This window comes from Entelurus aequoreus, linkage group LG17, assembly GCF_033978785.1.
Source record: "Entelurus aequoreus isolate RoL-2023_Sb linkage group LG17, RoL_Eaeq_v1.1, whole genome shotgun sequence".
Classification (NCBI taxonomy): Eukaryota; Metazoa; Chordata; class Actinopteri; order Syngnathiformes; family Syngnathidae; genus Entelurus; species Entelurus aequoreus.
Window position 1 is genome coordinate 12,023,136 of NC_084747.1, and position 23,761 is coordinate 12,046,896.

Here is a 23,761-nt window from a genome sequence, read left to right on the forward strand (position 1 = left end):
TGGTAGAGTGGCCGTGCCAGCAATCGGAGGGTTGCTGGTTACTGGGGTTCAATCCCCACCTTCTGCCATCCTAGTCACGTCCGTTGTGTCCTTGGGCAAGACACTTCACCCTTGCTCCTGATGGCTGCTGGTTAGCGCCTTGCATGGCAGCTCCCGCCATCAGTGTGTGAATGTGTGTGTGAATGGGTGAATGTGGAAATACTGTCAAAGCACTTTGAGTACCTTGAAGGTAGAAAAGCACTATACAAGTATAACCCATTTATCATTTATTTATCATTAGCCTGTGGAAAAAGTTAATGTTGATATTTACCTCAGAAGGCTGCAAATAGAAAAGAGGCATTCAATTTTTATTTAAATTGAATTTGATATGCCATTGATGTTTTTTAATTATTATTATTATTATTTGAAACTGGATTTTGCATGTCACTATAAAGTTATATAAGCCTTGCTTGTTCAATATTCAATGCAAAACTTGTTTGGGTCCCTATTAAAAGGTGAATTTGTTCAACCTTGGCCCGCGGCTTTGTTCAGTTTTAAATTTTGGCCCACTCTGTATTTGAGTTTGACACCCCTGCCTTAGGGGGGAAATTACGTATTGTAGGAAACGGAAGTTGTTGACTTTCGGCGCATGCGCAAACGGATCGCGCAGCTCCAAAAAAACATTAATGGTGACCAAGATGGCGAACTAAGCGGCTGTGTTTCCTTAATAAGTTGAACTTTTACGATTCAGCAGTTTTATAGATCCCCGAATATTTGTCTTTTCTAAAGCCAATTAAACGGAAGTTGACTTTGGAGCGATGGAGTGTCATCTGGTTGAAGATTGAAGACGTGATAGAAGATGGACGACTACTGCTATGCTAAGATGGCGACGTCCGCTAAAAGAGAACATGAAAGAGAATCAACTTCCAGCAAAAAGACAGAAACTGCAGATAAAGGTGAGCGAGTGGAAGTTTCATTCTTCCAAAGCTATTTCAAGCCATGAAAAGAGCGTCGAGGAGAAATTTGCTGACTTTGTTGGAGAATGTAAAGAAAGAGCCGCCATGATTGTTAGCTTGAAGAAGGCAGTGGAGTTCACATCAGAGGAGATGAAAGAATGCAAAAGTCAAATGAAGAAAGTGGAAGAGCAAAACAACCTCTTGTGTAAAGAAAATAATGATTTTGGGGAAGAATAAGAGATGTGCAGTGTGTGAAGAGAAGACATGTCTACATCAAGGTGCAGAGGATTGGAGGTAATAAAGAACAAGAATAATATGATTACTGGCAACTTTTGATTGGGAAGTTCTCCACAAGTGTCGCAGCTCATAAAGTCAAAGAAAGTTACGAAAGTAAATTCAAATCATTTGAATTTTAGTTTGATAAACAACCCAAAATATATTTTTGATCGTAGAATGTTAGATACTTCACAATATATTGTTTAAAAAAAACGCACTTTTGTTAAACTGTAAAAAGTCCAAATCTCATTGTGTATTCCTACAAGAAACTCATTCTTCAGGCTTGGACAGTTATTTCTGAATAACTTAGGAGTTAGGACTTACTACAGTGTAGTACCTCGGTTTGTGTTCATCTGTTTTGTCGTGGAGCACAAGATAGTTTGACATGTCTGGGAATGCAACCAACAGATAATCCTTTAGGAAGTATAGGGATCAATTCTATTACATAATTAGATTGTTTTACCCAAATCTGACTTTAGCTGTAAAATCTAGACCCCTCGCGTACTCAGATTGCTTGCACACTGTTGGCTGCGTGGTAGACATATCGGTTTGGTTGACCACTACTTCATTCACTGGATGTAAACAGGTCAGAAAAAGTCACGTCACTAAATACAAATACACACACTTGTAGGTTGTAATATCCTGACTTTTGACAGAAAAAATCCAGATTTTTTGACAGAAAAAACCCAGACTCTTTGACAGAAAAAATCCAGACATTTTGACAGAAAAAACCCAACATTTTGACAGAGAAAATCCAGATTTTTGACAGAAAAAATCCCAACATTTTGACAGAAAAAGTCCAGACTTTGTGTCAGGAAAAAATCCAGACTTTGTGTCAGAAAAAATCCCGACTTTTTGACAGAAAAAAAAAAAAAAATTGACAGAAAAAATCCTGAATTTTTTACAGAGAAAAATCTAGATTTTTCGACAGAAAAAAATCCAGACATTTTGACAGAAAAAACCCAACATTTTGACAGAGAAAATCCAGATTTTTGACAGAAAAAATCCCAACATTTTGACAGAAAAAGTCCAGACTTTGTGTCAGGAAAAAATCCAGACTTTGTGTCAGAAAAAATCCCGACTTTTTGACAGAAAAAAAAAAAAAATTTGACAGAAAAAATCCTGAATTTTTTACAGAGAAAAATCTAGATTTTTCGACAGAAAAAAATCCAGACATTTTGACAGAAAAACCCCAAAATTTTGACAGAGAAAATCCAGATTTTTGACAGAAAAAATCCCAACATTTTGACAGAAAAAGTCCAGTCTTTGTGTAAGGAAAAAATCCAGACTTTGTGTCAGAAAAAATCCCGACTTTTTGACAGAAAAAAAAATAATAATTTGACAGAAAAAATCCTGAATTTTTTACAGAGAAAAATCTAGATTTCTTGACAGAAAAAAATCCCGACATTTTGACAGAAAAAAATCCAGATTTTTTGACAGAAAAAGCCCAGCCTCTTACGCAGAAAAAATTCCGACATTTTGACACAAAAAATCCAGATTTTTTGACAGAAAAACTCCAACATTTTGACAGAGAAAATACAGATTTTTGACAGAGAAAATACAGATTTTTGACAGAAAAAATCCCAACATTTTGACAGAAAAAGTCCAGACTTTGTGTCAGGAAAAAATCCAGACTTTGTGTCAGAAAAAATCCCGACTTTTTGACAGAAAAAAAAAAAAATTTGACAGAAAAAATCCTGAATTTTTTACAGGGAAAAATCTAGATTTTTTGACAGAAAAAATCCAGATATTTTGACAGAAAAAACCCAACATTTTGACAGAGAAAATCCAGATTTTTGACAGAAAAAATCCCAACATTTTGACAGAAAAAGTCCAGACTCTGTGTCAGGAAAAAATCCAGACTTTGTGTCAGAAAAAATCCAGACTTTTTGACAGAAAAAAAATAAATAAATTTGACAGAAAGAATCCTGAATTTTTTACAGAGAAAAATCTAGATTTTTTGACAGAAAAAAATACCGACATTTTGACAGAAAAAAATCCAGATTTTTTTGACAGAAAAAGCCCAGGCTCTTTGACAGAAAAAATCCAGACATTTTGACAGAAAAAATTCCGACATTTTGACAGAAAAAATACAGATTTTTGACAGAAAAAATCCCAACATTTTGACAGAAAAAGTCCAGACTTTGTGTCAGAAAAAAATCCTGACTTTTTGACAGAAAAAAAATAAAAAATTTGACAGAAAAAATCCTGAATTTTTTACAGAGAAAAATGTAGATTTTTTGACGGAAAAAATCCCGACATTTTGACAGAAAAAAATCCAGATTTTGTGTCAGGAAAAAATCCCGACTTTTTTACAGAAAAAAATCAAATTTTTTGACTGAAAAAATCCTGATTTTTTACAGAGAAAAATCTCGATTTTTTTGACAGTAAAAAATCCCGATTTTTTTGACAGAGAAAAATCCAAACATTTTGACAGAAAAAAATCCCGACATTTTGACAGAAACAAATCCCGACATTTTGACAGAAAAAATCCAGACTTTGTGTCAGAAAAAGTCCCGGGTTTTTGACAGGAAAAAAAAAGGACAAAAATAATATAATTGCTGGCAACTTTTTGTTGGGAAGTTGAATTTTTTTGAATTATATTTATATAGCGCTTTTTTCTAGTGACTCAAAGCGCTTTTACACAGTGAGACCCAATATCTAAGTTACATTTAAACCAGTGTGGGTGGCACTGGGAGCAGGTGGGTAAAGTGTCTTGCCCAAGGACACAACGGTAGGACTAGGATGGCGGAAGCGGGAATCAAACCTGGAACCCTCAAGTTGCTGGCACGGCCACGCTACCAACCGAGCTATACCGCCCCTCTCTCCTGGGCCGATAACACATTTCGCTTGACGATATATTGACCAACAAATTATTGCTGATAAACGATATTATTGCTATTATTTTTTTAGACCAAATTAACCGCGGATGTAATGACAATACATAATAATAATAATTCATGTAAATCCTTTCAAATGCAATAAACGTGTATTTCTCGTATATTTTAACATCGTAATTGAAATGTAAACTTTTAAATCTAGAAGTTAAAACAAACAAATAATAACAATAAAAATACTTTGTCTGTTAGCAAAGTGTTGCACTTGAATACAAAGCACAATCAAAAGCAATACGATATATCAAGGGAAGTTGTGGGGCCCCCTCAGATATCAACAAGCAAAACAATAAATTAAATGACTAATTAAAGTATCGAACAACAAAGTTTCACGTCAATATTGAACATTTAGGCAGTGGCAGATTCCGAGTGAGGAACACCAACATGACTAATGTCTGTCAAACATTTGCAGCACTTTTACAAATGCCTGTTAAAATTTTTAAATACTTGCATTTTTGTTTTTATCTGTTACAAACTAAAATAAATGTTGGATCTTTGAAAATTCGGCGTTCAAAGGCAAACTCCACTATTTTTGTAATTTTGTTTGTCATTCACAATACTCATGCTGTGGTATTGATAGGTGTTCAATGTAGTGAGTCCCCGGGACCAACAACTTGCACTGAGCCTAGTCTATAAAATCCGCTACACCTCCCTGATACCGAAGTACATGTCAAACTACTTCCTTAACGTAAATGACCGCCATAACCACAACTCCAGGGGTAGCTCCACTAACCACGTTAAACCCAGATTCCGAACTAACAAAGGTCTTAACTCATTCTCTTTCTATGCCACAACAATGTAGAATGCGCTCCCAACAGGTATAAAAGAAAGGGCATCTCTATCCTCCTTCAAAACCGCAATAAAAGTTCACCTCCAGGCAGCTACAACCCTAAACTAACACCCTCCCCGGATTGCTAATAATCAAATGTAAACAATCAAATGCAGATACTTTTTCTTATGCCTTCTGATCTCTCTCTCTCTCTTCTCATCTGAACATGAACTAAATCAAATGAACTTTGTCAATCACTGTGCATCTTTTAGTGTATTTACTTACTGTATTAATTAGCACAAGGAAGGAAACCTAACTAACAAAGTGGAAAAGAAAAAACGGGATCTCATTGGAAGCGCGATGTATGAACAGACGTCATTTGGGCATAACTAAATGGTCGTTACGATTTAGTATAATTTTTTCATCACCACCACCACCACCGGATTCTGTTTTATTTAATTAATTATACAGGGTTTTTCTTTCGTTCAAAATTGTGTGGCGGCCGCCTTAAGTTAATTTTGTGCCGCCCCCCATCTTGCACTTACAGATGTAGCGACAAACTGTAGTTACTGACAGTGGTTTTCTGAAGTGTTTCTGAGCCCATGTGGTGATATCCTTTACACATTGATGCCTGAGGGATCGAAGGTCACAGGCATTCAATGTTACGTGCAGTTATTTCTCCAGATTGGGACTAATACATCCCCATACCATCACAGATGCTGGCTTTTGAACTTTGCGCTTATGATAATAGGTGCAAATCAACCTAATCATGGCACCCACCTGAAAATAACAGTCCGGATGGTTCTTTTCTTCTTTGGTCCGGAGAACACGACTTCCGCAGTTTCCAAAAACAATTTGAAATGTAGACTCGTCAGACCACAGAACACTTTTCCACTTTGCATCAGTCCATCTTAGATGAGCTCAGGCCCAGCGAAGCCGGCTGTGTTTCTGGGTGTTGTTGATAAATAGCTTTCGCTTTGCATAGTGGAGTTTTAATTTGCACTTACAGATGTAGTGATGAACTGTAGTTACTGACAGTGGTTTTCTGAAGTGTTCCTGAGCCCATGTGGTGATATCCTTTACACACACTGATGTCACTTTTTGATGCGGTACCCCCTGAGGGATCGATGGTCACGGGCATGCCGCTTACGTGCAGTGATTTCTCCAGATTCTCTGAACCTTTTGATGATATTACAGACCTTAGATCGGACCTGGGCAAATTAAGGCCCGGGGGCCACATGCGGCCCGTTAAGCTTTTCAATCTGGCCCGCCGGACATTCCCAAATATTTTTTTTAGATCTTTAAGATGTATAGTGTAGCTGCCATTATGATGTGCAGTCATGTTTTCTAATGACCGTAAGTCTTCAACTATACAAAGTATTTCAATGGTTGGAATCTGCGCTTTTGGATGATATACCAGTTACTATGGTAATGTAATTAGTTACTATGGTCATCTAATTAGTTACTATGGTAATCTATGTCACAGCAGCTCAGATGAGGCACCAAGCAGTGTGGGTGGGAAGCGTTTCCACAGACGCGGAAGGAGAATTTCACAACAACGTTCTAAAGCGTAGTTATATATCAGATTGTAGATATATCAGATTGTACCCTTCACGTTCATATTTCACTGTTTGTTGCATTTTTGTCGCGTTTCACTCGATTGTAAAATATGTCAATCGGAAGGGGGTGTGACATTCCTATTTTGTCAATATTCTGTGTTTTATAGTTCATAGAAAAATTAACAATTCCATTACGTTTTTTTAAGGCCGTCTGTCATAACGTTTTTAGCATTCAATCAGACATTATCGTGGGGTTTTGTATTAGTGTTCTTAAAAATAGATATACCGGCCCCCAGACACATTTTTTTCTCTAAATGTGGCCCCCGAGTCAAAATAATTGCCCAGGCCTGCCTTAGATGGTGAAATTCCTAAATTCCTTGCAATAGCTCATTAAGAAATGTTGTTCTTAAACTGTTCCACAATTTGCTCACACATTTGTTCACAAAGTGGTGACTCTCGCCCCATTCTTGTTTGTGAATGACTGAGCATTTCATGGATGCTGCTTTTTTTTTTTACCCAATCATGGCACCCACCTGTTCGCAGTTAGCCTCTTCACCTGTGGGATGTTCCAAATAAGTGTTTGATGAGCATTCCTCAACTTTCTCAGTCTTTTTTGCCACTTGTGCCAGGTTTTTTTAAAAATGTTGCACGCATGAAATTCCAAATGAGCTAATATCTGCAAAAAATAACAATGTTTTTCAGTTTGAACGTTAAGTATCTTGTCTTTGCAGTCGATTCAATTGAATATAGGTTGTAAAGGATTTGCAAATCATTGTATTCTGTTTTATTTACCATTTACACAACATGCCAACTTCACTGGTTTTGGGTTTTGTAAGAAAACCACTGATACTTGATTAATATTCAGGGCACAAGATGTAAACGGAGTATTATTGGTAGTTTTTGGATGTTTTTTAGAGGGCTTTAAGAGCGGAATAGTGTACTTCTATGATCTGCGTTGTTAGCCACCTCGTACTGGTCGTATTTTACGAATTAAAATGCATAAAAACAAAACAAAAAAAACATACGTGTTCTTGTCTTACATACGAATTGTGAAGGATAAAAGTGCAGTTCCCCTTGAAAAAATATCCATCTGTTTTCTATGCTGCTTATCCTCACGAGGGTTACGGGTAACATGGATCATATCCCAGCCGAATTTGGGCAAAGCGCAGGTTGCAGCCCAGACTAGTCGCCTGCCATTCGCAGCACTTCAAATATGTATGTTAAAAAAGTCCAAATTGTATCATATGATTCTACAAGAAACACAATCCTCAGACATGGACACGTATTTCTCAAATTCTTTGGACTCACTACAGTAGAACCTCGGTTTTAATCATGAATCGGTGTTAAAGATATTTTTGAAAACCACAATGTATTTATAGAAAAAAAAGAAACTGTTTCCCTGTAAGAAATAATGTAAATCCTATTAAACCACTTCAGTCACCCAAAGATATTAATACATTTTATAGAAAATAATTATAATTTTACATGTAGTGGTTACAACCCAACCATAAGTCAGTTATTTATTACCTATTTGTTTGATTACTGTGATATTTTGTTCAGCAGCGTCAAATACTCAACTAACTAATCATGAGATGTCACACACACGACTGTTAAACTTTCACAAGATTTAGGGTACATCTCTCCTAAAATGTTAGGTTTGGTTTGTAGTATCTGAAGGAGTGTTTTCTATTTTTCTGTGATTCTAGCTCCACTTGTCCTAGTCTAAGCCAAGTCATGTAAACATTGATCCATCATTTTGGCAAGGCACTAAAAGAATGACCATGTAACACTACACACACATACAGTACATAGAAGAAAGTAGGTAGCATGTTCAAGGAGAAACATATCTTAGATCATGTCTGAGCTAAAGTTTATTTGTGTCCTACAGACGTCCAGCAGCTGATTGATCATCCAGAAGAACCTCCCCCTCAGTCGCCAGGGAGGAGGTCCACTTTGAAGCAGGAGACTCCACAGCCACCCCACATTAAAAAGGAAGAGGAGGAACTCTGGATCACTCAGGAGGGAGAGTGTCTTCTTGGACGGGAGGAAGCTGATCTCACCAAGTTGCCACTGACTGTTGTCTCTGTGAAGACTGAAGATGATGAAGAGAAACCACAGCGAGACACGCTCTTAGCTCCACTATCAGATAGTGAGGCTGAAGACGGGGTTGAAGTAACTTTGAGCAGCGATACAGACTGTGAAGGTGATATGGGGACTCACACTGACAACAAACACTCTGAATGCTCTACAAATAAGAAAGGTAAAATGACTTTGAGCTGCTCAATTTGTGCTAAAATATTTAATAAAAAGAGCAATTTGACTGAACACATGAGAACACACACAGGAGAAAAACCATTTAACTGCTCAGTTTGTGGTAAAAGCTTTACTAAAAAGAGCAGTTTGGCCCCACACATGAGAACACACACAGGAGAAAAAACATGTATTTGTACAGTTTGTGGTAAAGGCTTTTCTCTAAAGTGCAATTTGACTCAACACATGAAAACACACACTGGAGAAAAAACATTTAGTTGTTCAGTTTGTGGTCATAGTTTTTTTCAAAACAGGCAATTGACTGAACACATGAGAACGCACACAGGAGAAAAACCGTTCAATTGTTCAGTTTGTGGTCAAAGTTTTTCTCAAAAGGGCAGTTTGATTGTACACATGAGAACACACACGGGAGAAAAACCATTCATTTGTTCCGTCTGCGGTAGAAGCTTTTCTCAAAAGACCAATTTGTCTGATCACATGAGAACACACACAGGCGAAAAACTATTTAATTGTTCAGTTTGCGCTAGAAGCTTTACTCGAAAGCAACATTTGACCGAACACATGAGAACACACTGTGGAGAAAAACGCTTTAGATGCTCAGTTTGCGGTGAAAGCTTTTTGGGCAGACCAAAGTTGACTCAACACATAATGAAACACAGAGGAGGAAAAACAAAAAAAAGAAGTCAGCTAAAAAGTGATGATCTGCTGTGTGTATGATACCAGACTCCCCCCGTGAATTAGAACAGCAGTTACACAAATTTGGATTTGAACAACATGGCTGGTGTTTTCCTTACCTTCCTTTTGGATTACAGAAGTAAACATGAAATTGTGTTTGTGTTGTGACAATGTTGTATCATAGTTTTGTACATGCACACAGTGTAAATTCAATTTTCAGAAAATCAGTTTGTCCGTAGAATAAAAGCTATTGGAGTCTACGTGCCTCAAGTTTTTTTTATATGGACTTTGATTCTATCCCGACCTGCAACATACTTTGGAAAAAGCTGAAACCCACTTTAAATTGTGAGTTATTTCTGGGGGAAACTTAGACTTTAACTTAATTTCCTCTAATGGGACCTCAGGGCATTCAATTGATCGCAACTGGACTGTTTGGTTTGTCTTAGAAGACTTTTTGCCTTTCATTCGAGTAGGCTTCATCGGTTCATGCTCATAGACTCCCAATCCTCTCCTATGAGAAGATTAGAGCAGTAACATCTCCAAGCAAGGATCCCAATCCTGCCAGCTGATGAGGAGAGATGCACCGTAATTCTCAACACAACTGACTACCAAAGCCAGTTTCTTACACTTCTCAAAGACTCTGGACCCAACAAGTGGGTACAAGAGGAGAATCATTGAGTACTTATAAACTCTACAAAAGTCAGAAGCCATCAAACATTGTATTACCGATTATACCCACAAGAAACCATCCCTGGCATTTATGGCCGTCCAAAAATACACAAAGATGGGGCTCTCCTCAGACCCATTGTCAGCAGCATCAACTCTGTGACATACATAATTGCTAAGTATGTGGCCAGAGGACAGGATTACAGTGGAACACTTTTGAACAACTAGAAGACCTTGATTTTGCTGACGACCTGGCTCTGATCCCAGGAACACACACACACATTCAAGGCAAGACCACCAGATTGCATGAACACAGTAAACAGATAGGCCTCAGGATAAACACTGGGAAGACCAAGGTCATGAGGCTCAACACCAAATCCTATCAACCTATCACAATCGAGGAGCACCCCCTGGAAGATGTGGTCGACTTTGTCTACCTGGGAAGCAACATCAGCACAGGTGGAGGAGCTGATAAAGATCTCGAGCTGTGCATCAGCAAAGCAAGACATGCCTTTGGAACTCTCCGACCTGTATGGCTCTCTTCCCAGCTCTCCAGAAACCCCAAAATCAGAATCTTCAATACAAATGTAAAATCTGTCCTTCTTTATGGCTGTGAAACCTGGAAAACCACCAAATCAATCATCAATAAACTACAAGTGTTTACTAACAACTGTCTCAGGTACGTACTGAGGATTTGGTGGCCCAACAAGATATCAAATGTAGACCTGTGGAGACGCATGAACCAAGAGCAAATTCAAAATGAAATCAAAAGCAGAAAGTGGGGATGGATCGGCCATACACTTAGGAAGGATCCGAGAAACCTAGCAAGACAAGCCCTGGACTATAACCCTCAAGGCAAGAGGAAGCCAGGGAGACCAAAACTCAACTGGAGGCGGTCCACACTCTTGATGAACTGACCAAGATTGGGATCTCCTGGCAAGAAGCGAAGACCATCGCCCTATGCTCCCAAGGGGGCCAAGAGGATTAAAGAAGTATGTGGCCAACATCTTAGCACCTTTGGTTGGCAAAACTCCACATCATGTCCAAAACTCAATTTACTTTGTAGCGAAGATCAGAGATCTAAAACTGGACAAAAAAGAAACTATGATTTCATTCGACGTCACCTCCCTGTTCACCTGTACTCCAACCCAGGATGCAGTAGAGACCGTGAGGCAACTTCTACCAGGTGATCACACCTTACAGGATAGATCCACACTAAACCTAGAACAGATTTGCCTTTTGCTGGAACTTTGCCTGAACACTGCATACTTTCAATTCATGGGAACGTTTTACCGACAAAAACATGGTTGTGCCATGGGACCAAGAGTAGCAAACCTTTACATGGAGGACATGGAAAAGAGAGCTCTGAGCTCTTTTAAGGGAACAGCACCAAGTCATTGGTACAGATATGTGGATGACACATGGGTGAAAATCAGAAACCAAGAGGTGCAAGCCTTAACTGAGCACAATAACTCAGTGGACAAAAACATCAAGTTCACATGTGAGGATGTCAAAGACAGTAAGTTGCCTTTTTTTGGACTGTGATGTCCACTTTGGAGAAAACAGGGGCCTCCATGTCGGGTTTTACCGAAAACCCACACATACCATTCAATACCTACTTTTTGACTCACACCACCCACTGGAACCCAAACTGGGCGTTATCAGAACCCTACAACACAGAGCTGATAATGTTCCTTCCAGGTCACAGGCCAAAGAGAAAGAGCACAGGCATTTGAGGGAAGCCCTGTGGTTATACCAGCTGGTCGTTTCTGAAAAGTGCATCCAGTTCCAGAAATAACAAAAACAGAGTGGAAAAAAGGTGACAGATGCAAAAAATGTTGCCATTCCACATGTATCAGGTCTACCTGAGAAACTCCGAATACTTTTTAACCAACACAACATCCCGGTACACTTCAAACCAGGCAACACCCTGAGACAGACTAGTGCATCCTAAAGACCGGACACTCCACACCTACAAAAACAAACTGGTGTATGCTATGCAGTGTAATGATCAATGCACTGATTCATATATTGGGGAAACAAAACAACCACTAAGCCGACGCATGACACAGCATAGACGGGCAAACTCTTCAGGCCAAGACTCAGCTGTCTACCTGCACCTCTGGGAGAAACAACACTCCTTCGAGAACAAAAATGTACAAATTCTGGACATGGAGGACGGATGGTACGAAAGAGGAGTGAGGGAAGCCATTTATGTCAAGGTTGAAAAAACGGTTTATCCCTGAACAGAGGAGGTGGTCTGCGACACCACCTTTCTCTCACATACAACACTGTCCTTTCAACCATTTCTAAAATACTCTTCAATTTAGCCTCCAACAAATAACAAGAGTTAGAAACATTCTGGTCACAGATGCTCCTTTGTGCCATTTGTTTACAACTGAATAGAATGCTAACGTGGGTGATTCCGACTATTTTGGACTGGTAGTAGTCGATCCACAGAGATCATTCTGCCACACAATACCTCAATGCTAACGAGGGGGAATTACACTTCAACGACTGCCGTTGGCTTTGAAAGTTAGGATTGCTCGTTTCTCACTACGATAGGGCGAAACCATCTTCGCCCAGGCACACCCGCCTGGTTTTGGAGTATAAATACTTGGGGTTTTGACACCAGCCGCTAGACTAGATCTGACCGATCTAAGTCTAATACTAGATCTGACCGATCTAAGTCTATGAGCATGAACTGATGAAGCCTACTGAGGTAATGGCACCAGCCACTTGACTAAATTTGACCAACTTGTCTTTGAGCATGAATTTATGAATCCTACTCGGATGAGAGGCAAAACGTCTTCTAAGACAAACCAAACAGTCCAGTTGAATGCCTTGAGATTACAATGAGCTGGATGGATGAGAATATCCATAGACATGCCTCTAAGGCAGTGCTTTCAAACATGTTCTGTTATATCTGGCTTTATATTCGGCTCTGTGGTGGAAAACTTTCTAACTATGGAATGTCTGAAATAAAGTTATACCAATTGAGCGGGTTCATTTTTTTAAATTTGGTTTATTTGGTACAAAAGTGTCAGACAACATACAGAGCGCATAGCAGTCTGCAAATGTCTGGTCAAGAGTAAATCAATGACACATTTATTTAATTTCAATAGTTAAGTTTAGTTAGGTTTAATTTCAATAGTTAGTTAGGATTTCCTGACTTTGCTGAGTTTGACAGATGAATTAAATTCATGAAGCTGCCGCACAGGTTCAGGAAATAAATGATTTGTGAGATAGTTTAATTGTGAAACATTTACCGTAATTTCCGGACTATAAGCCGCTACTTTTTCCCCTCGTTCTGGTCCCTGCGGCTTATACAAGGGTGCGGCTTATTTACGGCCTGTTCTTCTCTGACACCGACGAAGAGGATTTCGGTGGTTTTAGTACGCAGGAGGAAGACGATGACACAATGATTAAAGACTGACTTTTCATATACCGGTAGGCTGGTTATTTTGATAACGTACAGGCGAGCACTTTGTATTACTTTGCACCGTTGTATTATTTGTACTCTGCACGAATGCTGTTCGCCATGTCAAAGATGTGAAAGTTTGATTGAATGATTGAAAGATTTATTGTTAATAAATGGGACGCTTTGCGTTCCCAAACAGTCATCTCTGTCCCGACAATCCCCTCCGTGGTAGCAGGAACCCCTATATACTACGGTAATTACACATCAAAACCCTGCGGCTTATAGTCGGGTGCGGCTTATATATGGAGCAATCTGTATTTTCCCCTAAATTTAGCTGGTGCGGCTTATAGTCAGGTGCGGCTTATAGTCCAGAAATTACGGTATATTGTCCAAATATATGAAATGTTAGTTTGATACATTTACCAATTAACTAAATTGTAAAATAATTAATTAAATAGTTAGGTGGTGAATATAATTTACAATAAGTTATTTCACGACACATTTAAATACACAATTATTTATTTAAAATTGTATTGATCAATGACACATTTAGGTAATTATTTTAAGATGTATTTATTTCTGTCCCATTTGACCCTTTGTAGAAAGTGTCCCCACATCAAAAAACAACACACTAAAAATGAAAACAGTTTTTTTTATCCATAACATTGTCCATAAGAGTCTCTTTATTTTCTAGAAATAATTGTTAAATGGTTGTTACCACAAACTCGTGTGTGTGTGTGTGTGCGCGCCTCTGTGTTTGTGTTTCAACAAATGTATTATTGATACCACAAATATTTCCTATCTGACTTGATTAGCAGTTATCATATTATGCCATATTATATTATATCATATTGTATCATTGTATCTCATATTATATCATATATTATTTTTAATATCATATATAATATTTATTCTTAATTCTATTCTATTCTATTACGTTACATTTGTGGGAACCTAAGTAATAATAATAACAATGGATTATATTTATATACAACTTAATATTTGGTTAAAGGTGATTTATGTTTATTCTGGAACAGTGATTACGCACATTATCTGTGTGTGTAAAATATTTCCTTTAAATAAAACATTTCCTTAGGTAAAATACATCCATAATATATACAATCCTTATATATATTATAGGTTTGAAAAATGGCTGGATGAATGGATGGATATACTGTACGTATATTAGTGTGACATCCCAGCGGCCACAAGACATTAAAACAGCGTTGAGAAGGTGTTGATTTAGGTCCTGACGTTGAGCAACTCAAACATAATGTTAGAACAACATGCTTTTTGACGACGTTTAATCAATGTTGGGTTCCGACGTTGATTTGACCATTGAATTTTGGTCATTTCCCAACCAATTTTCCATTTCCACAACCCAAATACAACGTTGAAACGATGCATGCTTTTGAGAACGTTCTTTCAATGTCAGGTTGTGACGTTGATTTGACCTTTGAAATTGGGTAATTTCCCAACCTACAACGTTGGACATCAACATTGTCTCATTTTACAAATACAACTATGTTTGCAACATTGTTTCAAAGTCAGTTTTAAAGGACATGCATGTATGGTCAACGTTGTATCAATGTCTTGTGCCTGATGGGATAGACAACCACTTGTTCTAAAAAAAAAAATATATGTATTAGAATGCCTATATTTTCAATATATATATATACTGCCGTAAAGTAGAGCAGTGTTTTTCAACATTTTTTGAACCAACGTAAATTTTTTGCGTTGAAAAATCCGAAGGCACACCACCAGCAGAAATCATTAAAAAAAAGAAACTCAGTTGACAGTAAAAAGTCGTTGTCGAAATTGTTGGATATGACTTTAAAGCATAACCAAGCATGCATCACTATAGCTCTTGTCTCAAAGTAGGTGTACTGTCACCACCTGTCACATTGCGCCGTGACTTATTTGGTGTTTTTTGCTGTTTTCCTGTGTGTAGTGTTTTAGTTCTTGTCTCACGCTCCTATTTTGGTGGCTTTTTCTCTTTTTTTGGTATTTTCCTTGAGCAGTTTCATGTCTTCCTTTGAGCGATATTTCCCGCATCTACTTTATTTTAGCAATCGAGAATAGTTTACTTGTTTTTATCCTTCGATGTGGGGACATTGTTGATTGTCATGACATGTTCGGATGTGCATTGTGGACGCCGTATTTGCTCCACAGTAAGTCTTTGCTGTCGTCCAGCATTCTGTTTTTGTTGACTTTGTAGCCAGTTCAGTTTTACTTTCGTTCTGCATAGCCTTCCCTAAGCTTCAATGCCTTTTCTTAGGGGCACTCACCTTTTGTTTATTTTTGGTTTAAGCATTTGACACCTTTTTACCTGCACACTGCCTCCCGCTGTTTCTGACATCTACAAAGCAATTAGCTACCGGCTGCCGAGCTCTAGACAGCACCGACACTCAACAACAACACGTCATTTGCATACTATAATTACTGGTTTGCAAAAAATATTTTTAACCCAAATAGGTGAAATTAGAATATCTCCCACGGCACACCAGACTGTATCTCACGGCACACTAGTGTGCCGCGGCACAGTGGTTGAAAAACACTGAAGTAGAAAACACAATTATTTCCCCTCTTTTTTTCTTCTTTAAAAAAAAAAAAATTAACAAAGTAGAACATTTACAACTAATATTCAAGAAAATTTAAAACAGAACAGTCAGAACAAACATAGAGCACGAATATAATAAAAACTCAGGGAGAAGATAAATATATGATAAATGACAGAAACAACAGATAAGAAATCAAAATCTAAATACATACGTGTTCTGTGGGAGCTCCTGCAGCTGGCCAACGACGCGGTACATTTCCACAATTTTTTTTTTCTGTCTGTTTTGTATGTAGTGTTTTATATTACAGTGTAATTTCAATAAAGATTTTTTTTTAATTAAAACCAGTGACCGCGTGCATGAACATGACTGCTTAAAATACACTGACTGAAAAGGAATTTTACCTTTGCAACCTCATTATACTATTGGCTAAGTTGTGTATTCATAAATGTAAGTTTCTCAATACCCGACCTGTTTTTTGTGCCTTTAAAAAAGATTTAGAACTCTGAATTAAAACACTCTCTACCTCTAACAACCAAAAAGCTGTGAAAACGATGATGCTGTGTTCCAGATTTAAGGTTGGCAAGTATGTTTGTTATATATACATATATTGCATTATATTCTAGTTACTTTGAATTTACAACCCCCTGGCGCTGTTTTGTACTGTTTTTTGTACGGTTGTGTACTGTTTTTGTACTTAACGTACACTACCGTTCAAAAGTTTGGGGTCACATTGAAATGTCCTTATTTTTGAAGGAAAAGCACTGTACTTTTCAATGAAGATAACTTTAAACTAGTCTTAACTTTAAAGAAATACACTCTATACATTGCTAATGTGGTAAATGACTATTCTAGCTGCAAATGTCTGGTTTTTGGTGCAATATCTACATAGGTGTATAGAGGCCCATTTCCAGCAACTATCACTCCAGTGTTCTAATGGTACAATGTGTTTGCTCATTGGCTCAGAAGGCTAATTGATGATTAGAAAACCCTTGTGCAATCATGTTCACACATCTGAAAACAGTTTAGCTCGTTACAGAAGCTACAAAACTGACCTTCCTTTGAGCAGATTGAGTTTCTGGAGCATCACATTTGTGGGGTCAATTAAACGCTCAAAATGTCCAGAAAAAGAGAATTTTCATCTGCAACTCGACAGTCTATTCTTGTTCTTAGAAATGTAGGCTATTCCACAAAATTGTTTGGGTGATCCCAAACTTTTGAACGGTAGTGTATTTTTCGGAGTATAAGTCGCACCTGCCGAAAATGCATAATAAAGAAGGAAAAAAACATATATAAGTCGCACTGGAGTATAAGTCGCATTTTTGTGGGAAATTTATTTCATAAAACCCAACACCAAGAATAGACATTTGAAAGGCAATTTAAAATAAATAAAGAATAGTGAACAACAGGCTGAATAAGTGTACGTTATATGAGGCATAAATAACCAACTGAGAACGTGCCTGGTATGTTAACGTAACATATTATGGTAAGAGTCATTCAAATAACTATAACATATAGAACATGCTATACGTTTACCAAACAATCTGTCACTCCTAATCGCTAAATCCCATGAAATCTTATACGTCTAGTCTCTTACGTGAATGAGATAAATAATATTATTTGATATTTTACGCTAATGTGTTAATCATTTCACACATAAGTCGCTCCTGAGTATAAGTCGCACCCCCGGCCAAACTATGAAAAAAACTGCGACTTATAGTCCGAAAAATACGGTACTTTGATTATTATTTCTCAACTGTCGACTTGTCCAGGGACAGTGTACCCCGCCTTCCGCCCGAATGCAGCTGAGATTGGCTCCAGTACCCCCGCGACCCCGAACGGGACAAGCGGTAGAAAATGGATGGATGGATGTTTGTAAATGTTAAAATTTATAAATAAAGGTTTATAAAGATTTTTTTTTTTTTAAATACACTGACTTGACTACATAGCTAAATTAAAGACGCTATAGGACACATGAAAAGTTCACCTTTCACAAACCAGTTTCCTTTTTTTATTTTTTATTTATATTCATTCTGGGTGTATATTTACTATCTGCCTATGTTGAGAAGAAAGTGATGTAATAATTATTTTCCGTTTGTGACTGTACCTTTAATTTATGTAGGACCTGGGGGGTGGGGGGGTTTGTGTGTATGGGGTATGTGTTGGGTTGCTGTTCTTGGAAGTGGGTGGGGAAAAAAAGGAGGAAATGTGATTACTGTTCTATTGTATATTGTAATACCTGTCAAATTCAATAAAAACATTTATTTTAAAAAATAAAAAAAATAAAAGTGAGATAAATAAAGGTTTAAAAAAAAAAATACACTGACTGGCAACATTCTTGATCAGTTGTAGAATTAGTACAATAAAAAAAAGAGGAACAATTGTTAAAATATGATGAAATGGGTGTTATTTTGTAGGGATGCAAAGTATATATATGTGTAGTAGTGATGGGCGATATTGCAATATACATATATATATATATATATATATATATATATATATATATATATATATATATATATATATATATATATATATATATATATATATATATATATATATATATATATATATATATATATATATATATATATTGCAGCCTCCTGCGATAATTATATAAATCAAAATAAAGTAAAAAAAAAAAAAAAAGATAATTGAATGACTAAATGTGTACAATAAATATTTCAATTGTTTAAAAATATATATTTAAATAAATATATACACGTACCGGAAATGACGTGGTGCGCATGCGTGGACTCTGCTTGTAGTGACAGTGACCAAGATGGCCGACAGAGCGGCTTTGTCCTCCTGAAGAAGTTTCAAACTAATATTCTAACGGTTATGTAGATTGTTAAATATTCCTCTTTTCTAAAGCCCACGAAACGGAAGTTGAGTTTGGGGCGATGGAGTGAAGTGAAGATTGAAGACTTGATAGAACGTGGACGACTCTGCTAAGATGGCGACGTTCAAGAAAAGAGAACGTGAAAGAGAATCAGCAACGGAGAAAAAGACCAGAACTTCAAATGAAGATGAACGAGTTGAAGTTTCCAACAACGTCATTTTGGAGGCTGGCGGAAGCCCCGAAAAGAGCGTTGATGATAAATTAGCTGACTTTGTTGAACGCCGCAAACAAAGAACGGCCATGATTGTTAGCTTGAATGCGAAGAAAGAAGCGAGTAAGAGATGTGCAGTGTGTGAAGAGAAGACTGGACCACATGTCCACATCAACCTGCAGAGGATTGGAGGTAATACAAAAACTAAAATAACATCAGGGCTGTCAAGTTTCAGAACATGGCCAGAGTGAGAATATAGTGTCATGATGCGTTTAAAAAAAATTGTCTTTTCAACATCAATTTGACATGTTTTAAAATCGAATATACCTTAAAAGGGCAACTGCACTTTTTTTTGGAAGTTTGCCTGTCATTCACAGTCCTTATGTAAGGCAAGAACGCATTGTTGTCTTTTTGAATGCATTCTAACTCGTAAATAAACGCTAGCAAAAGTCAGCTAACAATGTAGCTAATGAGAGACATGATGTCTTTGTGTATATCAATCAATCAATGTTTACTTATGTAGCCCTAAATCACAAGTGTCTCAAAGGGCTGCACAAGCCACAACGACATCCTCGGCTCAGATCCCACATTAGGGCAAGGAAAAACTCAACCCAATGGGATGACAATGACAAAACCTTGGAGGGGACCGCAGATGTGGGGACCCCCAACTGGGCGACCGGTACAATGGACGTCGAGTGGATCTAGCATGATATTGTGAGAGTCCAGTCCATAGTGGATCTAACATAATAGTGAGAGTCCAGTCCATAGTGGATCTAACATAATAGTGAGAGTCCAGTCCATAGTGATCTAACATAATAGTGAGAGTCCAGTCCATAGTGGATCTAACATAATAGTGAGAGTCAAGTCCATGGTGGATCTAACATAATATTGTGAGAGTCAAGTCCATAGTGGATCTAACATAATAGTGTGAGAGTCCAGTCCATAGTGGATCTAACATAATATTGTGAGAGTCCAGTCCATAGTGGATCTAACATAATAGTGTGAGAGTCTAGTCCATAGTGGATAAGACATAATGTTGTGAGAGTCCAGCCCATAGTGGATCTAACATAATAGTGTGAGAGTCTAGTCCATAGTGGATCTAACATAATAGAGAGAGTCCAGTCCATAGTGGATCTAACATAATAGTGTGAGAGTCCAGTCCATAGTGGATCTAACATAATAGTGAGAGTCCAGTCCATAGTGGATCTAACATAATAGTGAGAGTTCAGTCCATAGTGGATCTAACATAATAGTGTGAGAGTCCAGCCCATAGTGGATCTAACATAATAGTGTGAGAGTCTAGTCCATAGTGGATCTAACATAATAGAGAGAGTCCAGTCCATAGTGGATCTAACATAATAGTGTGAGAGTCTAGCCCATAGTGGATCTAACATAACAGTGAGAGTTCAGTCCATAGTGGATCTAACATAATAGTGTGAGAGTCCAGCCCATAGTGGATCTAACATAATAGTGTGAGAGTCTAGTCCATAGTGGATCTAACATAATAGAGAGAGTCCAGTCCATAGTGGATCTAACATAATAGTGTGAGAGTCTAGCCCATAGTGGATCTAACATAATAGTGTGAGAGTCGAGTCCATAGTGGATCTAACATAATAGTGAGAGTCCAGCCCATAGTGGATCTAACATAATAGTGTGAGAGTCTAGCCCATAGTGGATCTAACATAATAGTGTGAGAGTCCAGTCCATAGTGGATCTAACATAATAGAGAGAGTCCATTCCATAGTGGATCTAACATAATAGTGTGAGAGTCTAGTCCATAGTGGATCTAACATAATAGTGAGAGTCCAGTCCATAGTGGATCTAACATAATAGTGAGAGTCCAGTCCATAGTGGATCTAACATAATAGAGAGAGTCCAGTCCATAGTGGATCTAACATAATAGTGTGAGAGTCTAGTCCATAGTGGATCTAACATAATAGTGAGAGTCCAGTCCATAGTGGATCTAACATAATAGTGAGAGTCCAGTCCATAGTGGATCTAACATAATAGTAAGAGTCCAGTCCATAGTGGATCTAACATAATAGTGTGAGTCCAGTCCATAGTGTATCTAACATAATAGTGTGAGAGTCCAGTCCATAGTGGATCTAACATAATAGTGAGAGTCAAGTCCATGGTGGATCTAACATAATATTGTGAGAGTCAAGTCCATAGTGGATCTAACATAATAGTGTGAGAGTCCAGTCCATAGTGGATCTAACATAATATTGTGAGAGTCCAGTCCATAGTGGATCTAACATAATAGTGTGAGAGTCTAGTCCATAGTGGATAAGACATAATGTTGTGAGAGTCCAGCCCATAGTGGATCTAACATAATAGTGTGAGAGTCTAGTCCATAGTGGATCTAACATAATAGAGAGAGTCCAGTCCATAGTGGATCTAACATAATAGTGTGAGAGTCCAGTCCATAGTGGATCTAACATAATAGTGAGAGTCCAGTCCATAGTGGATCTAACATAATAGTGAGAGTTCAGTCCATAGTGGATCTAACATAATAGTGTGAGAGTCCAGCCCATAGTGGATCTAACATAATAGTGTGAGAGTCTAGTCCATAGTGGATCTAACATAATAGAGAGAGTCCAGTCCATAGTGGATCTAACATAATAGTGTGAGAGTCTAGCCCATAGTGGATCTAACATAACAGTGAGAGTTCAGTCCATAGTGGATCTAACATAATAGTGTGAGAGTCCAGCCCATAGTGGATCTAACATAATAGTGTGAGAGTCTAGTCCATAGTGGATCTAACATAATAGTGTGAGAGTCCAGCCCATAGTGGATCTAACATAATAGTGTGAGAGTCTAGTCCATAGTGGATCTAACATAATAGAGAGAGTCCAGTCCATAGTGGATCTAACATAATAGTGTGAGAGTGTAGCCCATAGTGGATCTAACATAATAGTGTGAGAGTCGAGTCCATAGTGGATCTAACATAATAGTGAGAGTCCAGCCCATAGTGGATCTAACATAATAGTGTGAGAGTCTAGCCCATAGTGGATCTAACATAATAGTGTGAGAGTCTAGTCCATAGTGGATCTAACATAATAGAGAGAGTCCAGTCCATAGTGGATCTAACATAATAGCGTGAGAGTCTAGTCCATAGTGGATCTAACATAATAGTGAGAGTCCAGTCCATAGTGGATCTAACATAATAGTGAGAGTCCAGTCCATAGTGGATCTAACATAATAGTAAGAGTCCAGTCCATAGTGGATCTAACATAATAGTGTGAGTCCAGTCCATAGTGTATCTAACATAATAGTGTGAGAGTCCAGTCCATAGTGGATCTAACATAATAGTGAGAGTTCAGTCCATAGTGGATCTAACATAATATTGTGAGAGTCCAGTCCATAGTGGATCTAACATAATAGTGAGAGTCCAGTCCATAGTGGATCTAACATAATATTGTGAGAGTCCAGTCCATAGTGGATCTAACATTATAGTGTGAGTCCAGTCCATAGTGGATCTAACATAATATTGTGAGAGTCCAGTCCATAGTGGATCTAACATAATATTGAGAGTTCAGTCCATAGTGTATCTAACATAATAGTGTGAGAGTCCAGTCCATAGTGGATCTAACATAATAGTGTGAGAGTCCAGTCCATAGTGGATCTAACATAATAGTGTGAGAGTCCAGTCCATAGTGGATCTAACATAATAGTGAGAGTTCAGTCCATAGTGGATCTAACATAATATTGTGAGAGTCCAGTCCATAGTGGATCTAACATAATAGTGAGAGTCCAGTCCATAGTGGATCTAACATAATATTGTGGGAGTCCAGTCCATAGTGGATCTAACATAATAGAGAGAGTCCAGTCCATAGTGGATCTAACATAATAGTGTGAGAGTCCAGTCCATAGTGTATCTAACATAATAGTGTGAGAGTCCAGTCCATAGTGGATCTAACATAATAGTGAGAGTCCAGTCCATAGTGGATCTAACATAATAGTGAGAGTCCAGTCCAAAGTGGATCTAACTTAATAGTGAGAGTCCAGTCCATAGTGGATCTAACATAATAGTGTGAGAGTCCAGTCCATAGTGGATCTAACATAATAGTGAGAGTTCAGTCCATAGTGGATCCAACATAATTGTGAGAGTCCAGTCCATAGTGGATCTAACATAATAGAGAGAGTCCAGTCCATAGTGTATCTAACATAATAGTGTGAGAGTCCAGTCCATAGTGGATCTAACATAATAGTGAGAGTCCAGTCCATAGTGGATCTAACATAATATTGTGAGAGTCCAGTCCATAGTGGATCTAACATTATAGTGTGAGTCCAGTCCATAGTGGATCTAACATAATATTGTGAGAGTCCAGTCCATAGTGGATCTAACATAATATTGAGAGTTCAGTCCATAGTGGATCTAACATAATAGTGTGAGAGTCCAGTCCATAGGGGATCTAACATAATAGTGTGAGAGTCCAGTCCATAGTGGATCTAACATAATAGTGTGAGAGTCTAGTCCAAAGTGGATCCAACATAATAGTGAGAGTCCAGTCCATAGTAGATCTAACATAATAGAGAGAGTCCAGTCCATAGTGGATCTAACATAATAGTGTGAGTCCAGTCCATAGTGGATCTAACATAATAGTGTGAGAGTCCAGTCCATAGTGGATCTAACATAATAGTGTGAGTCCAGTCCATAGTGTATCTAACATAATAGTGTGAG

The 23,761-nt window shown here is 37.9% G+C and overlaps 2 protein-coding genes across 2 annotated transcripts in view; both read left to right on the top strand.

The window, feature by feature from the left end:
- Positions 1–616: 616 nt before the first annotated feature.
- On the top strand, positions 617–9,610 carry LOC133632418 (zinc finger protein OZF-like). Its single transcript, XM_062024822.1, has 2 exons — positions 617–935; positions 8,322–9,610. Exons 1-2 carry the CDS (start codon positions 839–841, stop codon positions 9,419–9,421), a joined length of 1,197 nt encoding a protein of 398 aa, XP_061880806.1. The 5' UTR covers positions 617–838; the 3' UTR covers positions 9,422–9,610.
- A 9,180-nt stretch (positions 9,611–18,790) lies between these two features.
- Positions 18,791–23,761, top strand: part of LOC133632381 (gastrula zinc finger protein XlCGF57.1-like) — a 16,091-nt gene continuing 11,120 nt past the window's right edge. Inside the window, exon 1 of the mRNA XM_062024776.1 lies at positions 18,791–19,269. Coding sequence (XP_061880760.1) covers positions 18,981–19,269 — 289 coding nt within the window. The 5' untranslated portion in view covers positions 18,791–18,980. The remainder of the gene's footprint in view (positions 19,270–23,761) is intronic.

Bases quoted from the DNA above. Each gene is read 5' to 3' on its own strand.
- LOC133632418 (XM_062024822.1), top strand. From the start codon at position 839: ATGGACGACTACTGCTATGCTAAGATGGCGACGTCCGCTAAAAGAGAA. The intron at 936-8,321 runs GTGAGCGAGTGG...TGTGTCCTACAG, and splicing joins GACAGAAACTGCAGATAAAG to ACGTCCAGCAGCTGATTGAT.